The 13,995-nt window shown below is 56.9% G+C and overlaps 1 protein-coding gene across 7 annotated transcripts in view; it reads right to left on the reverse strand.

The window, feature by feature from the left end:
* Nucleotides 1-13,995, reverse strand: part of Myo9b (myosin IXB) — a 52,565-nt gene that overhangs the window by 15,847 nt on the left and 22,723 nt on the right. For all 7 annotated transcript variants that reach the window (XM_063228084.1, XM_023562630.2, XM_003464182.5 and 4 more), the window contains exons 3-14: nucleotides 13,515-13,609; nucleotides 11,210-11,272; nucleotides 10,830-10,929; nucleotides 10,595-10,695; nucleotides 9,440-9,569; nucleotides 8,204-8,293; nucleotides 6,228-6,344; nucleotides 5,690-5,824; nucleotides 2,920-3,041; nucleotides 2,521-2,662; nucleotides 2,141-2,345; nucleotides 1,163-1,241 (exon numbers count right to left, since the gene is read on the reverse strand). In XM_063228084.1, coding sequence (XP_063084154.1) covers nucleotides 1,163-1,241; nucleotides 2,141-2,345; nucleotides 2,521-2,662; nucleotides 2,920-3,041; nucleotides 5,690-5,824; nucleotides 6,228-6,344; nucleotides 8,204-8,293; nucleotides 9,440-9,569; nucleotides 10,595-10,695; nucleotides 10,830-10,929; nucleotides 11,210-11,272; nucleotides 13,515-13,609 — 1,379 coding nt within the window. The remainder of the gene's footprint in view (nucleotides 1-1,162; nucleotides 1,242-2,140; nucleotides 2,346-2,520; nucleotides 2,663-2,919; nucleotides 3,042-5,689; nucleotides 5,825-6,227; nucleotides 6,345-8,203; nucleotides 8,294-9,439; nucleotides 9,570-10,594; nucleotides 10,696-10,829; nucleotides 10,930-11,209; nucleotides 11,273-13,514; nucleotides 13,610-13,995) is intronic.

The raw sequence follows: 13,995 nt of genomic DNA on the forward strand, positions 1-13,995 counted from the left end.
TGCTGCTGGCTGCAGTAGGGAGCCACTCAGCACCCTATGGTGATACCCGAAGTCCCCACTGCTGACCAAGATTGGGGAGCCCTTGTTCACAGGGAAGGCAGCCCCGAGGAGGTCTTTGATCTGGCCAGCGGGAGCTCCGGGCAGCAGCCTCTGTTTTTGGCAGAGCTGAGCATGGAACCTGGGGTCACAGTGATACAGGGTGAGGGGTCCATGCAGAGCCCCCTAAATGTGTGCTTTGCTCGGTGGGTGGCATGAGGCACAAGGACTCAAGGTCCTCTTCACCTGCCTAGGGCAGCTGGTTGGCCCTGCCTGCCGGGCCTGCTCTAGAGCCCTTTTTCATTTTGAGACTGAGTCCCGCCATGTTCCCAAACTGGCTGCATAACTCCTTGAACTCAGGCGGTTCTCCTGCCTCAGCCTCCACGCAGCTGGACTACAGACACATGCCACACCACAGCTACCTGGGACCCTGGCCCCTTCTCAGAACAGCTAGCCGGGCTCTTGGGCTCCCCTGCTCTGCCCACCTCACACACTTGCCCAGGGGGCCCTCATGCTATGTCCCCAGACCTTTTTATTTATTCATTTAAGTGTATTTCTTAAAAATCCTGGGGCTGGGGATTTAGCTCAGTGGCATAAGTGTCTGCCTTGCAAGCAGGCAGTCGTGAGTTTGATCCCCAGTACCGATAAAAAGGAAAAAGACAAAAAAAAAAAAAAAAAAAAAAATCCTGAGATAATCTCTCACTAAGTCTCTAAGCTCTCAGACTGGCCTAGAACCTTCCATCCTTCTGCCTTAGCCTCCCATAGTGCAGGGTGACAGGATGCCCGGCCCCCACCCACTTTCCCCTCAGGGACCATAAACCTGTGATACCCCATGTGTGCAACTGGAGCCCGATGCTGCCTGCCCTAGGGATGTCATCTGTGGGGTTCCTGTGGATGCCAGGAACAGCAGAGCCGGGCTCTCAACCTCCTACCCAGCCAAGCCCTGTAGGACAGGCCTGCTCCGCCCTGCTGCCCAGCCCTGAAAGGCGTCCTTTGTGTGCCAGGCTGCCCCACATGCCCACGCCTGAGGCCTGCTGCATACCCGGGAACTTCCGACAAGATGGGAGCTCATGGGGCCACCATGACTGGGTAGGGCACAGTGCCATTATCTACTGGCTTTGCTCACCGGTACAGCCTCTCGGACGGTGTGTCGGCTTTTGCAGGCGGTGTTGCTGAGTGACTCTGGGCATCTGGGCTGCCCAGACCTGGAGGACAAAGCAGGGACACTGTTCAGCAGGGCTTCCCAGAGCCTGCTGGCCTTTGCAAAGGGACAGAGATCCCTTTGCTGTTTTTGTTTCTGGTGGGGCTGGGGCTGGAGCTTGAGTGCCAGGCGATGCACATCTTGGGCTGCCAACCCTTTGGGTTTTACTTGGAGATGGGGTCTTGCTGACAGGCTGACTCAAACTTCTCCTGCCTCAGTCTCCTAAATAGTTAGGAATACAGATCCGTATCACCACATCTGGGCTTTGATCACTTCTTTTTAACCTTTTCTTATAGTGCTAGGTCAATTTCCTTTTCCTTTTCCAAGGCTAGGGGTGATGCCAAGGACTCATGCCTTCTGAGCTGTACCTTACCCCTCAGATCCCACCCTCTGAGATAGAGACGACACGAAGTGCTAAGACACGGAACCACTGCATGTGATAGTCCTGTTCCTGGGACTGCTGCTGCTCACATGGTCCCACCTCGGCAGCCCCACTCACAGGACCTGTGTCTTGGAAGTGGCCTGCAGGCCTACCAGCAGACACATGGAGAAAGAAATGTGGTGTGGAATACTACTCTGCCATGAAGGATGAGCTTGTGTCTTGTGTAGGAAATGGATGTGCCCTGAGACTAGAATGTTAAGTGAAGCAAACCACATGCGAGCTTAAGTATCTCAACCACGGTTTCCCTTACTCGAGAAACCCAAAGGAGCAGAAGGGAAGAAGCGGGAGGTGGACCCTGTGTGGATGGGAGTGGCTAGGGGGGCAAGGGGCAGAGTCTGAGGACCCAGCTGCAAGTGCACAGGGCTGGGCAAACTCCAAGTCAGAGGTGGAGTGCCTGTGTGCGCAGCTGCAGTCTCTGTCTGTCTCCTGCTCCTCATCCCCGGGAAGTAGGGGGCACCTACCTGTTGCCCTCTCCCGATTCTCGGCCCGCAGGCGTGCGGCCTCCCGCATCACCGCCATGGCCCTCAAGGCAGCGCGCAGCACAGCCCAGCGGAACACGGCCACAGGCTCCATGCCAATGAGCTCGCGCACATACGCGCTGTCGCTGCCCCGCAGCAGTGCCACGATGTCAGGGCGCATGTAATCCATGTTCTTCTCCCGGAAGTCCTGCAGGTGCAGGAGGTGGGGGTGAGTGCAGGTACAGGCGATGGCAGGCAGACCACCAGCACGGAACCAGGACCTCCCACCACCGGCCAGGCTTTTAGTCTTCACAGAACTGCCTGGCCTGGACAGGACCTAGAGACCCTGCCACCTCAACCTCCGAAGCAGCTCTGGCACATACTTTAATCTGGTACTTGACTCGCCCTGCAAAGTGCTGGATGATGAAGGCGGGCTCTCTGACTGGGGTACCCAGGAAGTATTTGTTGTCCTCGTGCTGCTGCTTGAACTTGGCCAGGAGGGTCTGACTTGTGGCGTGGGGGAAGCTGGAGTGAGAATGGGAAGTTGTGGGTGGCCTGCATGGGCCCCAGGAAGGAGAAAGGGGTCAGGACCTGCCTGTGCCCACCAGCTGGGTGATATGGAGTGGGCAGGCTGCCAGACCGCAGTTTCCTCAGACCTGGGCTCTAGGGGAGGGGCAGGACCTTGAAAGGACAGGACCTTGAAGGGGTTGGTCAGTGTGGGCATGACCTCCTACCCCACCCAGGCAGACGGGGCGGTAGAATGTGCTTCATGTCCAACTCACTTGCTCTCCTCATCCAGCAGGTAGAAGAGGCCGGTGGGCTTCTTGCTGATGAGGTGGATACAGCCTACATTGTCGGTGTAGGTGATGTTGTGCCAGGTGATGCCCTCACCCTGGTACTCCTCCTGTGGCCGGCAAGGTCAGGCTTCACTGGCACGGACTGGCCGGAGGTGTGGGTGTCCCCTGACGCACAGGGTCTTATGTCCCAGGGTCCCCAAACCCACACCATTCGTGTCCCTTTAGGTACATGAATTTGCAGGTAAGCTGCACGCATCACCCCCCATGCACTAGACCTGAGTCCTCACACGGGTCCACTGTATGAAGTCATACTGTAGCGTTCAGCGAATAAGAATAAAAATGCATGTGTTTACTATAAATGTGGTTCCTCCTCTCCCTGGGTACTAGGGACTGAACCCAGAGGCACTGAGCTGTATCTTCAGCCTGTTTGTATTTTATTTTGAGACAGGGACTCGTGAAGGTGCCCAGGGCAGTTTCGAACAAGCACTCCTCCTGCCTCAGCCTCCCAGAGTTCCAGGTTGACAGGTGTGTCGCCATTGCCAGTACTGAAGTTCATCTTTGGAATATTTTTGTTTCAAGTCTGGTGCAAATCATCAGGGGGACACAGATAAGCAAAGCAGAACATCCGAGCAGCCCAGTGTGCACATGACAGTGACCACGTGAAGTGCCTGCATCTAAATCTGATGGGAAAGAACACTCGCTCTCATCAAGGCCCGGGTGTCCTGTGCATGTCCGAAAGCTCCCAGATCCCCACCTGTGCCCCACAAGGGGCTGGAGAGCTCTTTAGGAGCCAGACAGGAAAGGAACCAGGGGAAATACAGAAGGTGACCGAAAAATACAGCCAGGGCTCATGTCACAAAGCCTGTGACAAGGCAGGCATGGTGGCAAGCCTGTCATGCCAGCACTGGGAGGCTGAGGCAGGAGGATCACCAAGAGTTCAAAGCCTGGGCTACATAAAGAGACCCTGTCTCAAAAAACAAAAACAACAAACAATTAAGACTGTGATGGTAAAGAGAACCAAGAAGGGCTGGCCGAGGGAGTACTGTGAGGAGTGCTCAGGGAGTATGTTTTTTACTGTATTAAACATTTTTCTTTTTGCGACAGGGTCTCACTATGTAGTCCAGACTGGTCTTGAGCTCCTGGTGACCCTCCTTCTGAGGGACTGATGCCTCAACCTCCTGGTGCCTCAACCTTCTGAGTGCTGGGATGACAGGCCTGCACTGCCACGTCTGGCTGGCTCATCATGCTTGTAGAATGAGTGACCTGCATTATTTCCATTTCCACTAGCTGCACTTTTTGGTTTTTTCTGTGATGCCAAAGTGGATCCAGGGCCTCACACCTGTTAGACAGAGGCTTACCTCTGAGCCACACTCCAGCCTTGCCAAAGCCAGCCGTGCCAGCCTCATGTAGTGCTGTGTCCTGACGCTGCGGGGGTGGGGGTAGGGGGGACCAGAGGGTCCTTGGAAAGGCAGCCCTCTCTCTCTCTCTGGTGACTGCAGAGATGGGTGTCACCGAGGGGACCCTCACTAGAGCTACAGGGTGTGGCTTGGAGACAGCCCCCAAGCCTGGAGCACCATGACCCTCTGTGACCCTTCCTGTTCCACACAGTGGCTGCATAGGGGGCTCTGTTACAGCTCAACATGCTGCCAGCTACTAAACCCCCCAGGCATCGCTGGGAACCAGCCCACATCCTGCTCTCCCAACCACTCCACCAGCCAAGTTCTAAGGGCCAGGAGTTGCTAGGCTTGATGGGGAAAATGACTGCATGTTTGCAGAAATCCACAGGATTTCCCCATCAGAGCCATCAGAACAAGGGAGAGTACTGGAATAGCCTGGCCACATAGTCCTAAAGTGACACCAACTGCTGCCCCTGACCACAGCAAGCCCCTCTCTGGGAGAGGACTTGTCCGTTTGGGCAGACAAAGTTTAAAAATGACCCAAGGCTCCAAACAGCTTCATAGCTTCCTCACCCTGGGGCTGGGTGGGATTTTTGTCAAGTTTCCCTGCAGTCAGGTTCTGGTGTCCTGGGCCTCAAGGGAGATTCTGGGCTGCAAGTCCCACTTCCCGTGGGCCAGTGACCGACAATGCTTGACTGGGGACCAGAGGGTTCAGCAATTCTACTTTCAGTTTGTCTCCAGCTTTTAAAAATCTCTTAAGTTTTGAGACAGAGTCTCACTAAGTTGCTAAGTTGCCCAGATTAATGTGTTAAATTGCTTGGCCAGATTGGGCTCGAACTTGCCACCCTCCTGCCTCCACCTCCCAAAGTGCCAGAATGACAGGTGTGTGCCCAACTCACAGGCCTGTCTAAATTTCATCTGGAGACACAGTGTCATGAAGTGACCCAGCTTGGCCTCAAATGTGTGATCCTCCTGCCTTGGACTCCTGGCCACTGCACCCACATTCCCTGCAACACTGTTCACAAAAAGACAGGCGCGGAAGCCCCCCACACATCCCAGGAGACGGACTACACAAAGTGGGGTCCCACAGTACGTGTGACTGAGCCCCCGAAAGGGAGGGTGGCTGCAGCCTGAGGGCCTTTGGGAGTAGGACTGACTGTCCAGAGTGCACACTGCAGGCCCCTGTTCATACCTGGACCACAGAGTGGGAAAGCAGGTAGGCAGGTGGCAGCAGAGGGGAGGATGCAGCCGCAGACCTAGCCTGGCCCAGGCGGCCCGTGTAGGTGCACTTGGCCCCTACCAAGGCCAGCCGCATGCACAAGAGCGGGTGGAGCCGCAGCAGACTTGCGCATGCGTACCTGCTCCAGTGTGAAGATATGCTGGTTGAAGTAGTACTGCAGCTGCTCGTTGGCATAGTTGATGCAGAACTGCTCAAAGCTGTTGCGCTCAAAGTCCTCAAAGCCAAAGATGTCGAGGACCCCTATGGACAGGCACTGGTGACAGAGAGGCTGTCACAGCTGGGTCCTTTGGGGGCCCGCCTTCCCAGCAGCCCTCACCCGTGGGGTTTTGCATCTTTTCCATTTCCCACTGGGGCTGGATCCGTCCTCTTCTCGTTGAGACAGGGTATCACTAAGTTACCCGGGCTGGGCTGAACTTTGGATCTTCCTGCCTCAGCCTCCTGGTGCTGAGACGACTTGTGTGGGCCACCGAGCTCAGCAGTTTTTCACTAAGGGGCTGTTTTTTGTGTTTATTTTGCGTGCTGGGGTTGGAGTAACTATGCCCCAGCCAGGAGGCCCCATCTGCCCCGTGCCAGATACCTAGAGTCATAGGACCTGTCTGCTGGATGGATCAGCCCAACAGCGATTGCAGGGCTGGGGATCCCTGGGGGACACTCACCGAGACAGCCTCCTCCATGTCCTTCTTGTTGAGGAGTGCATGGTTGATCCGCAGCACGATCCAGTCAAACAGGGCGCTATACAGGGACTTGGCCATGGAGTCACGGGCAGTGATGGCCTGGGGACAGGGCACCTGCTCAGGCTGTGCAGAGCTGAGGGGCTGTCAGCCTCAAACTCCTGGGCTCAAGAGCCTGTCCTGCCTGAGCTTCCTGAGCAGCTGGGGTAACAGGTACAAATCATTGCTCCTGGTTACTTTCTCATTTAAAAACAAAATCTTGTTTTGTATTTATGTTTTGGTTTATGACTTGCCTCTTTCCTGAATAGAACTGCAAGCCCCTGTGCTTTCCATCTGGAACCTGGGACAGAACCCAGGAGCGCTATGCCCTGGGGCACCCTCAGCCCTCTATTTGTTATTCTCAGACAGGGCCTCAGTGATTCTCCTGCCACAGCCTCCTGAGGAGCTGGGATGGGGACCAGTGCCCTGCAAGCACCAGGCCAGCCTCCCTGTTCCCCGTGCATCCCTTCCACACAGGTACACACAGGGCAGCCACTAGGTCTCAGTGGCCCAGTGACTTTTATAGGGCCAGCTACCCCTACTGAGGTCTGGTCGGTGCCTCCATGAGCTCATGTGGCCTCAACACTGTCAAGTGCTCTGTATGTAGGTTACAGTATTCAGGTCACTGCTGCAAATGTGGAAGCCACGCACCCTGCCCCTCTCTGCTTCTCTGGGATACAGTAGCGGCTTCCTGTGGTGCTGCACGAACCCTGGTCTTCATGGCCCAGACTGTCCACAACACATGTGAGAAATGCCACGCAGTCACCCAAATGGCCCCCTGAGCCCAGGTACTTGACCCAGTCACTCAGCTCAACCACTCCCGCAGTCAGGTGGCAGGGAGGCGGGACCCAGGAGAGCTTTGGGGACCACGCTGTCATGGGGACAGCCCTGCATAAGTGCCTTCTGGGCTGAGGAGAGAGGTCTGGATCTCAGGCAATTTGGGCCAGAATGGGCTTCACTGCACCCACTAGGTTCTGCTGTAGAAGCCAGAGGGCAGCAATGGTCAGTATGCAAATGACTGGGTATAGCTGTGAGCCAACATAACTACTTGGGCAGGGAAGTGTGCGCGCGCACACACATACACACTCATTCGCGCTCACACACACTATCCACAGCTCCCTGAGTAGCCATCAACAAGGGGCTGAAAGTGCCGGGTGGAAAATCCATGGAAACACAATTTGGTGGTTTAAGCCAGCTCCATCCTGGGGCCTCTGCCCAGCAGCCCCATGGGGTATGCAACCAGCGACCCCACTGGTCATGCAAAGCTATTCAGCAAGCAGCTTTGGTGGCCAGGTCACAGCCCAGCAGAAGACGCCCGTTCCCCGCCTGCGGGATTCTCCCCACACATACTGCCAGGTCTGTCCTCTGGTCCTCTGGTGCTGAGTTACTGGGGCTGCCCTTTCCACAGGGCTCACCGACTAGCTGAGCTGCAGCTCAGGGGAACAGGGGTGGCCACACACACCACGGTTGTATTTATATTTCAAAAACCTGATGAAGACCAAAGGTAGGGTAGCTGGGGACTTGCCCCTTGTCCTGGCGCTATCCATGGCCACTCTGGGGTTTCCTTTCCTGAGGGTCTGCACCAGATCTGACCCAAAACCCAGGGACCACGGCCACAAGTGCCACTCAGTGGAGAGGCAGTGCCAGGCACCTCGGCCACCAGACCCAGCACGGGGCACTCTGGCTCCCGCCTGGCGTCACAACAGCCAGGAAGGTGAAGGGTCCCCAGGGCGCAGGGGCCCTGGGAGAGAGGGCTCTGGGCGGCTGTGGGCCAAGCTGGGACTAGCAGCGGGCATGCCTGCAGCGTGCCTTCTACAGTAATGAATACTAACACGGGCTGTGGCGTGTTTCTCCATCTCAGAACTGACCCCTGGACACAATGTCCACAGAGTGGCCCCCACTGCAGGCCAGGTGGCACCTACCTCGCTGAGGCTGTAGGGCAGGATGAGCTTGTCGTTGGCGGTCACTGTTTTTCTTTTGGTCAGGACCTCAACCAGGATTTCTCGCTTTACCTGCAGTAAGGTCAAGGTCAAGGTCAAGGAGAGGTAGGCCTTGGGAGGAGAAGCTTTGTGTCCAGGCCCATGGGCTGACAGGAACCTCGGGACCACTTCCGAGGCAGTGCCCTGAATGTGCAGAGCCTCCAGGTCCCCACCTGTGCGTGGGGTCCAGGTGTGGGCTTGGGCTTCACCAAGACCAAGACCTGATGCCCTCAGCCTGCCCTTAGCTGACCCCAGTAGGAATGGTGTGGGCCAGGGGGTCCCATCATCTTTCCCAACGCGCCTATGCAACCTAGGGACTCAACAGAGGCTGCAGACCAAGATACCTTCTTTAAACAAAGCTGCTAGTCAAACGAGGTGTTGCATGGGAGACTGAGGCAGGAAGAGCCCAAGTTAAAACACTTTTCTGGAAACTTAGGAAGAGGCAGTCTGAAACCAAAAAAGGGCTGGGGATCTAGCTCAGCACCAGACCATGGGCCTCAGCCAGAACTCACAAAACAAAACAGAAAAGAAAAGGACATAGGCCACCTTTAAGCCCACAGCAGCCAGCCCTGGGTTGAGCTGCTCTGCCAGGGGGTACCCTCCTGTGCAACATAGGGTGCTGAGGGGTGCCCCAACCTCCACCACCACCTCAGCTGTGTTCAGACACTGCCTTGAGGGCTAAGGTGCTGAGCTATTGCAGTGGAGACCAGCGGCAGGGAGCCACATCCCCAGAAAAACGGCCTGGACAACAAGGCTGCACTGCTAGTTTGCCCTGGCTGGCTTCTAAGCCCCAGTCCAAGGGATCCTCCTGCTACAGCCTCCCTAGAAGGTAGGACAACAGATGCCTGGCCAAACCACTTTTGGGTATGTGTATGTGGTTTTATGAGACAGGTCTCATTATACAGTCAGTCCAGGCTGGCCTCAAACTTGTGGCAATCCTCCTGCCTCAGCCTCCTGAGTGCCAGAATGACAAGTGTGTGCCACCACCCTTGACTCTGCAAGGGCGTTTTGCTTGAATGATGCAACGGGAGGTGGTGCAGGCCAGGGAGAGGATCAGAAATGAGAAGGGACCCAGCAGCAGGGACGGGAGGAAAGTCCACTGGCCAGCTCCGGTGGAAGACACGCAGGCGTCTGTCTATCCCGGCTGTGGTACAGGGTGGTAGGGTGTGTATGCAGTACCTTTAGCAGCTGCGACAGCGTGTCTAGCACCTCACTCGGCCCCACCTCTAGGCCCTCGTCTCGGCCAGTGGCCCTCTTCTTATAGGTAATGTTGCCCAGGTACAGGATGGCAGACAGCACAGAGAAGATTCTGCGGGCACAAGCGAGGGGGTCAGGGGCAGCAGATCCCCTCCCGGGGGGCAGGAGCCCCCTGCTTCTCCCCGGGACTGAACTTCTGTTCCTGGCTAAGGTAGGAGCCAGGCCAAAGTGGTACCCAAGCTCTCCACCCAGCACCTCCAGGTGACTCACTCTTGTCTAAGGGAGATCTGGGCACGGAGCCCAAGGCTCTGCACATGCTAGGCAAGGGCTACAGCACAGGCACTCACTGTGAACAATGACATCACCATTACCATCTTCTGGAATTTCTAAGATAGGCCTTGCTACCTAGGGACTCCTTAGATCCTCCTGCCTCAGCCTCCTATGTACTGGGAGGGGCAGATTGCGCCACCATGCCTGTGTGCATGAAGCAGAACATCGCACCACACTCCCTAACATGCAACAGGTCAGTAGGCCCATAGCCTGGCATGGGGCACAGAGGTGGAGACAGAAGGAGCCTAAGCTCACACCCAGCTGGGCAACTCAGGGACACAAGGTGTCAAGATAAAATAAACAGGGCTGGGGATCCAGCTGTGGGCAAAGACTCCAGGTTCACATGCACACAGAGGCAAGCACAGCACACACTTTCCCAGGAGAGCTCAGGAAACTGCCCCAGTTTGCATGTCACAGGATGGAACGTCTGTCCCCGTCTGAGCAGCTCAGCCTAGGCTGAGGCTGAAGCTGACCCGCTTGGGGCTGCTTTCCAGACAGCAGGCACGGTGAGCGGCTGCCTCCTTCCCCACACGATGACACAAGGTGAAACCAGGGCAGACTGTGTTGTAGACTGTTTTCTGTTTCTTTGTGCAACTAGGGCCTGAACCCAGCCCTTTTGTGTTTTGAGACCAGGGCCTTGCTCAGCTGCCTACAGGGATTTGAGCCTGCAGCACTCCTGCCTCAGCCTCCCAAGTAGATCACAGCTGTGGTCAAGTGTGCATGCAGCTGGGCAGTGACTGGCACCCCTGCCCGGGTGGCCCATGCCCCCTCCCCACACAGCCCTGAGATCCAGGCCAGGCCACTCACTGCCTCTTGGTGGCAGGGAGGAAGCCCACCATCTCCATGGCCTGCTTCAGCCGTGCGAAGTCATGTTTCAGGTCTTCCCCATCCTCGATCTTCAAGTTATGCTGGAAAACATGGCCGGCCGTGGGCTGGTGGGGCAGGGTGCAGGATGCTGGGGCCAAGCCAGGTGAGGAGAGGGGAAGGGACTTCCTACTGTGCTCCATGGTGGCCGGGGCAGGCCAAGCCGGGCAACGCTCACCTGGTTGAGGTAGAAGTAGTCCTCGGGCTGCCGGAGCTGGAACTCCTGGCGCTCCTCCTCGCTGACCCCAAGGAGCAGGTAGTAGAACACGTGGTAGTTCCTGGAAGGTGGGGGGACACTAGGGCTGAGGACACCAGGCAGGGTAGCCGCAGAGCACCATGGACCCTCATGTCATCTGGCCCCTTGAAACCTGCAGTCCTGCCTCAGCCTCCTGAGCGGCAGTGACAGGTGTAGCCACCACCCCCAACTGACCAGTGAGGTCCTTGAGTGACCTTGTTTGGGCAGAGTCGGGACCACTGCAGCACTAGAGATGCTGTGAGGCCAGGTTGAGGAAGCTGCCCAGTGGCCCCACCCACACCCCGCCCCTAGGGGCCCTGTACCGCTCATCCTTCTCCTGCGACACCAGGCGCGACTTCTCCAGCAGGTATTTCTCCACCACAGCTCTGTCACCAACAGAGGAGGAGCACAGTGTTAGGTGACTCACTGCTTTCAGTTGTGTTTTTGTTTGCACTATGGGCAGAGGCAGGGCTTTGGGGCTGCATCCCCATCAGGAACGTTCTGCCCTTGACTGGTTTTGTTGTTGTTTTTGCAACAGGGTCTCATTTTGTAATCAAGGCTGGCCCCAAATTCATGATCCTCCTGCTTCAGTTTCTCACATGAGGACTGCGGTGTCACCAGGGTGCATGGGGGCGTGGTCTACTATGAGTGAACTTCTATGGCATACAGTGGTCACCTTAAATACCACCCTGCCTGCCACCAGAGCGACATTGACAGGCGCTGGGTGGTCATTCCCCTGAGCGATGGTGACTGGCCTGATGACTCCCTCAGGGACAGGTTGCTCAGCCGCTCATCTGTAGGGCCCGTTTCCTCAGGCTGGGGCAGGGAGCCAGAACACACTCACTCCCGCCCACCGTGTGAGCCCAAGGAAGCCAGGCCTGTGGTCAGGTCAGCAAACATGTCACAACCCCAAGACTCTCCCCTGGCCCCAAGCAGTTGATCGTGTCCTCCTGTCTTTGGGGATGAATTTCCATTTCCAGAATCTCAAGCAGAGGGAACAGCAGGGAGTCTGTGCTGAGACTCTGAGAACAGACTGTGCCACAGGGTACACCAAGCTGCCTTCCCTTTTCAACAACCGAGTAATAGTCCGTGGTGGGCTGTACCACACTGTGCTCACCCACCTGATGCCGAGTGCACACCTGCGTCACCCCAAAGTGGAGCTATCCTCACGCTTTCGGCCGGGGACACCTGTTGCTGTTTCCCCCATGACTCTCCCATGGCAGGCGCTAGACTGGGGTGTGGAGTCACATGTGTGAACCCCCTGAGGACGTTCCCTGTGCTGTAGGGGTATGACAGGCCAACACCCATGGGGGCACTGAGCTGTCACTGGACATATTCGGTCCTTCCCTTTTCCCTTCCTGATCATTTTCAAATCCTGGCCCCTGACGAGTGGTCTTCTAAACCCAGTGGGGTGGCACACATCTGTCGTCTCAGAACTCAAGGAGGTTGAGGCAAGAGGGGTGTTGAAGCTCAGCAACCCAATAATAAAAGATAAAAAGGGCCAGGGATGAGCCCATTGCAAAGGCCCTGGGACCCAGGAAAACGGTGGGGGCCTGATGGGCCCTGAGCCCATGTGTGAAGACACAAGAAGCTGACCCTTCACACACTGGGGAAGTGAAGGCAGCATGGCCAGCCCTGATCTGGGCCAAGTGAGGAGCAGCAGGACAAACATCACTTGCCCTGCATCAAGCAGAAGCAGAACTGGCAGGGCCTCTCCTCCAGGCAGGAAGTGCTTTGGACAAGGTGGGAGAGAGCATGGGAAGAACAGACAGGTGCAGCAGAGGCCAAACACCAAGGGTCAGAGCTGGGAGTGACAGGGCACCTCTGGTACCCCCCAGCACTGGTGGTGGGGTGGTCCCTACAGCAAGTGATGCCTTCCTGGCACTGAAGGGCTGTGTGGGCTGCATGGCCCTCAGTCCTAGAAGCCCCTGTTGATGGTTGGAGGGCACGTGGGTGACAGCAGGAGCTGCCGGGCACTGCTTTGTCAGAGAAAGGGGAAGTCAGGCATGGGGTCAAAACCTAGCTCCTTGATAGGCTGAGGCAGGAGGACCGTCCAGGCCAACAGGGAGACCTGGCTTTTGCTTTACAGCAGCAGTGAGCAGAGAAGAAGGAGGAAGACGTCCGTCACGCACACCCACTGCAGCCAATGGTTTCTGCCCACAGCACCAGGAAGGAACCACACTCCTCTCTCACACTGGGCAAGCCCTGCTTGAGCTGTGTCCAACCCAGCTGAGCTGCTTCAGCTGGCCTTAACCTGGGATACTCCTGCCTCAGCCTCCTGAGGGTACATTTTGGGTCTTAAGTATCCACAAAGGGCCAGGCAATAAAGGCCCATCGAGGCTCTGGCAGCCCATGAGGTGGTGGAGCTGGGTAGAGATCCTCAGTCCTTGGGGAGTTAAGGAGGGGACTGGACCCCACCCGTCCTCTTCCTGTTCCTCCCTGGCCGTGAGTCAGCACCTGAGCTGCCTGCAGCATCCTGGGGCTGCTGGGTCACAAGCTGGACCTCAACCAGGTGCACTCGGAGGCTGAGGTGGGAGGGTCACCGTGAGTTCGAGGCTGACCTGGCCTCTACAGTGAGACCCCGTCTCAGATAGGCAGTCAGAAGCGCCTGAGGCCGAGCACACTCACCCACGTACAATGCCGCTCTCCAGGTAGTTGACTTGGATGAACTTGCCGAAGCGGCTGGAGTTGTTATTGTGGGCTGTCTTGGCGTTGCCAAAGGCCTGCGGGGACAGAGGCAGGAGGCAGTCAGACCCCAGCCCCGGTCTCCTTCCTGCTGCAGCCCAGCTGCAGGTCAGGGTCCAAGGCTCTGCAGCCTAGAGCAGGGGTTGAAGGGCCTGGGCCAAGGCATTGAGACCCATCCTCACACCGATGCACCAAGGGGACACCCACATACCAACCCATACCCCATGGGGTACTCTCCACAGGGCAGCATCCCTCTGAGTTCATGGGGTTAGCGTAGCAGAGCCTTGGGACATCAAAGGCCTGGACACCTTCTAGCACGGAACTTGAGGGTGCCAGGTCACCCCAGGAGTCTGCAGCTGCAGGGGAGACTCAACCATTGCCGTAGGGACAAGGGGTCATCGTTCACCTGAGGCAGCACACGGGG

Source organism: Cavia porcellus, unplaced genomic scaffold (genome assembly GCF_034190915.1).
Source record: "Cavia porcellus strain 051 isolate PalLab524CR breed Dunkin Hartley unplaced genomic scaffold, mCavPor4.1 scaffold_17, whole genome shotgun sequence".
Classification (NCBI taxonomy): domain Eukaryota; kingdom Metazoa; phylum Chordata; class Mammalia; order Rodentia; family Caviidae; genus Cavia; species Cavia porcellus.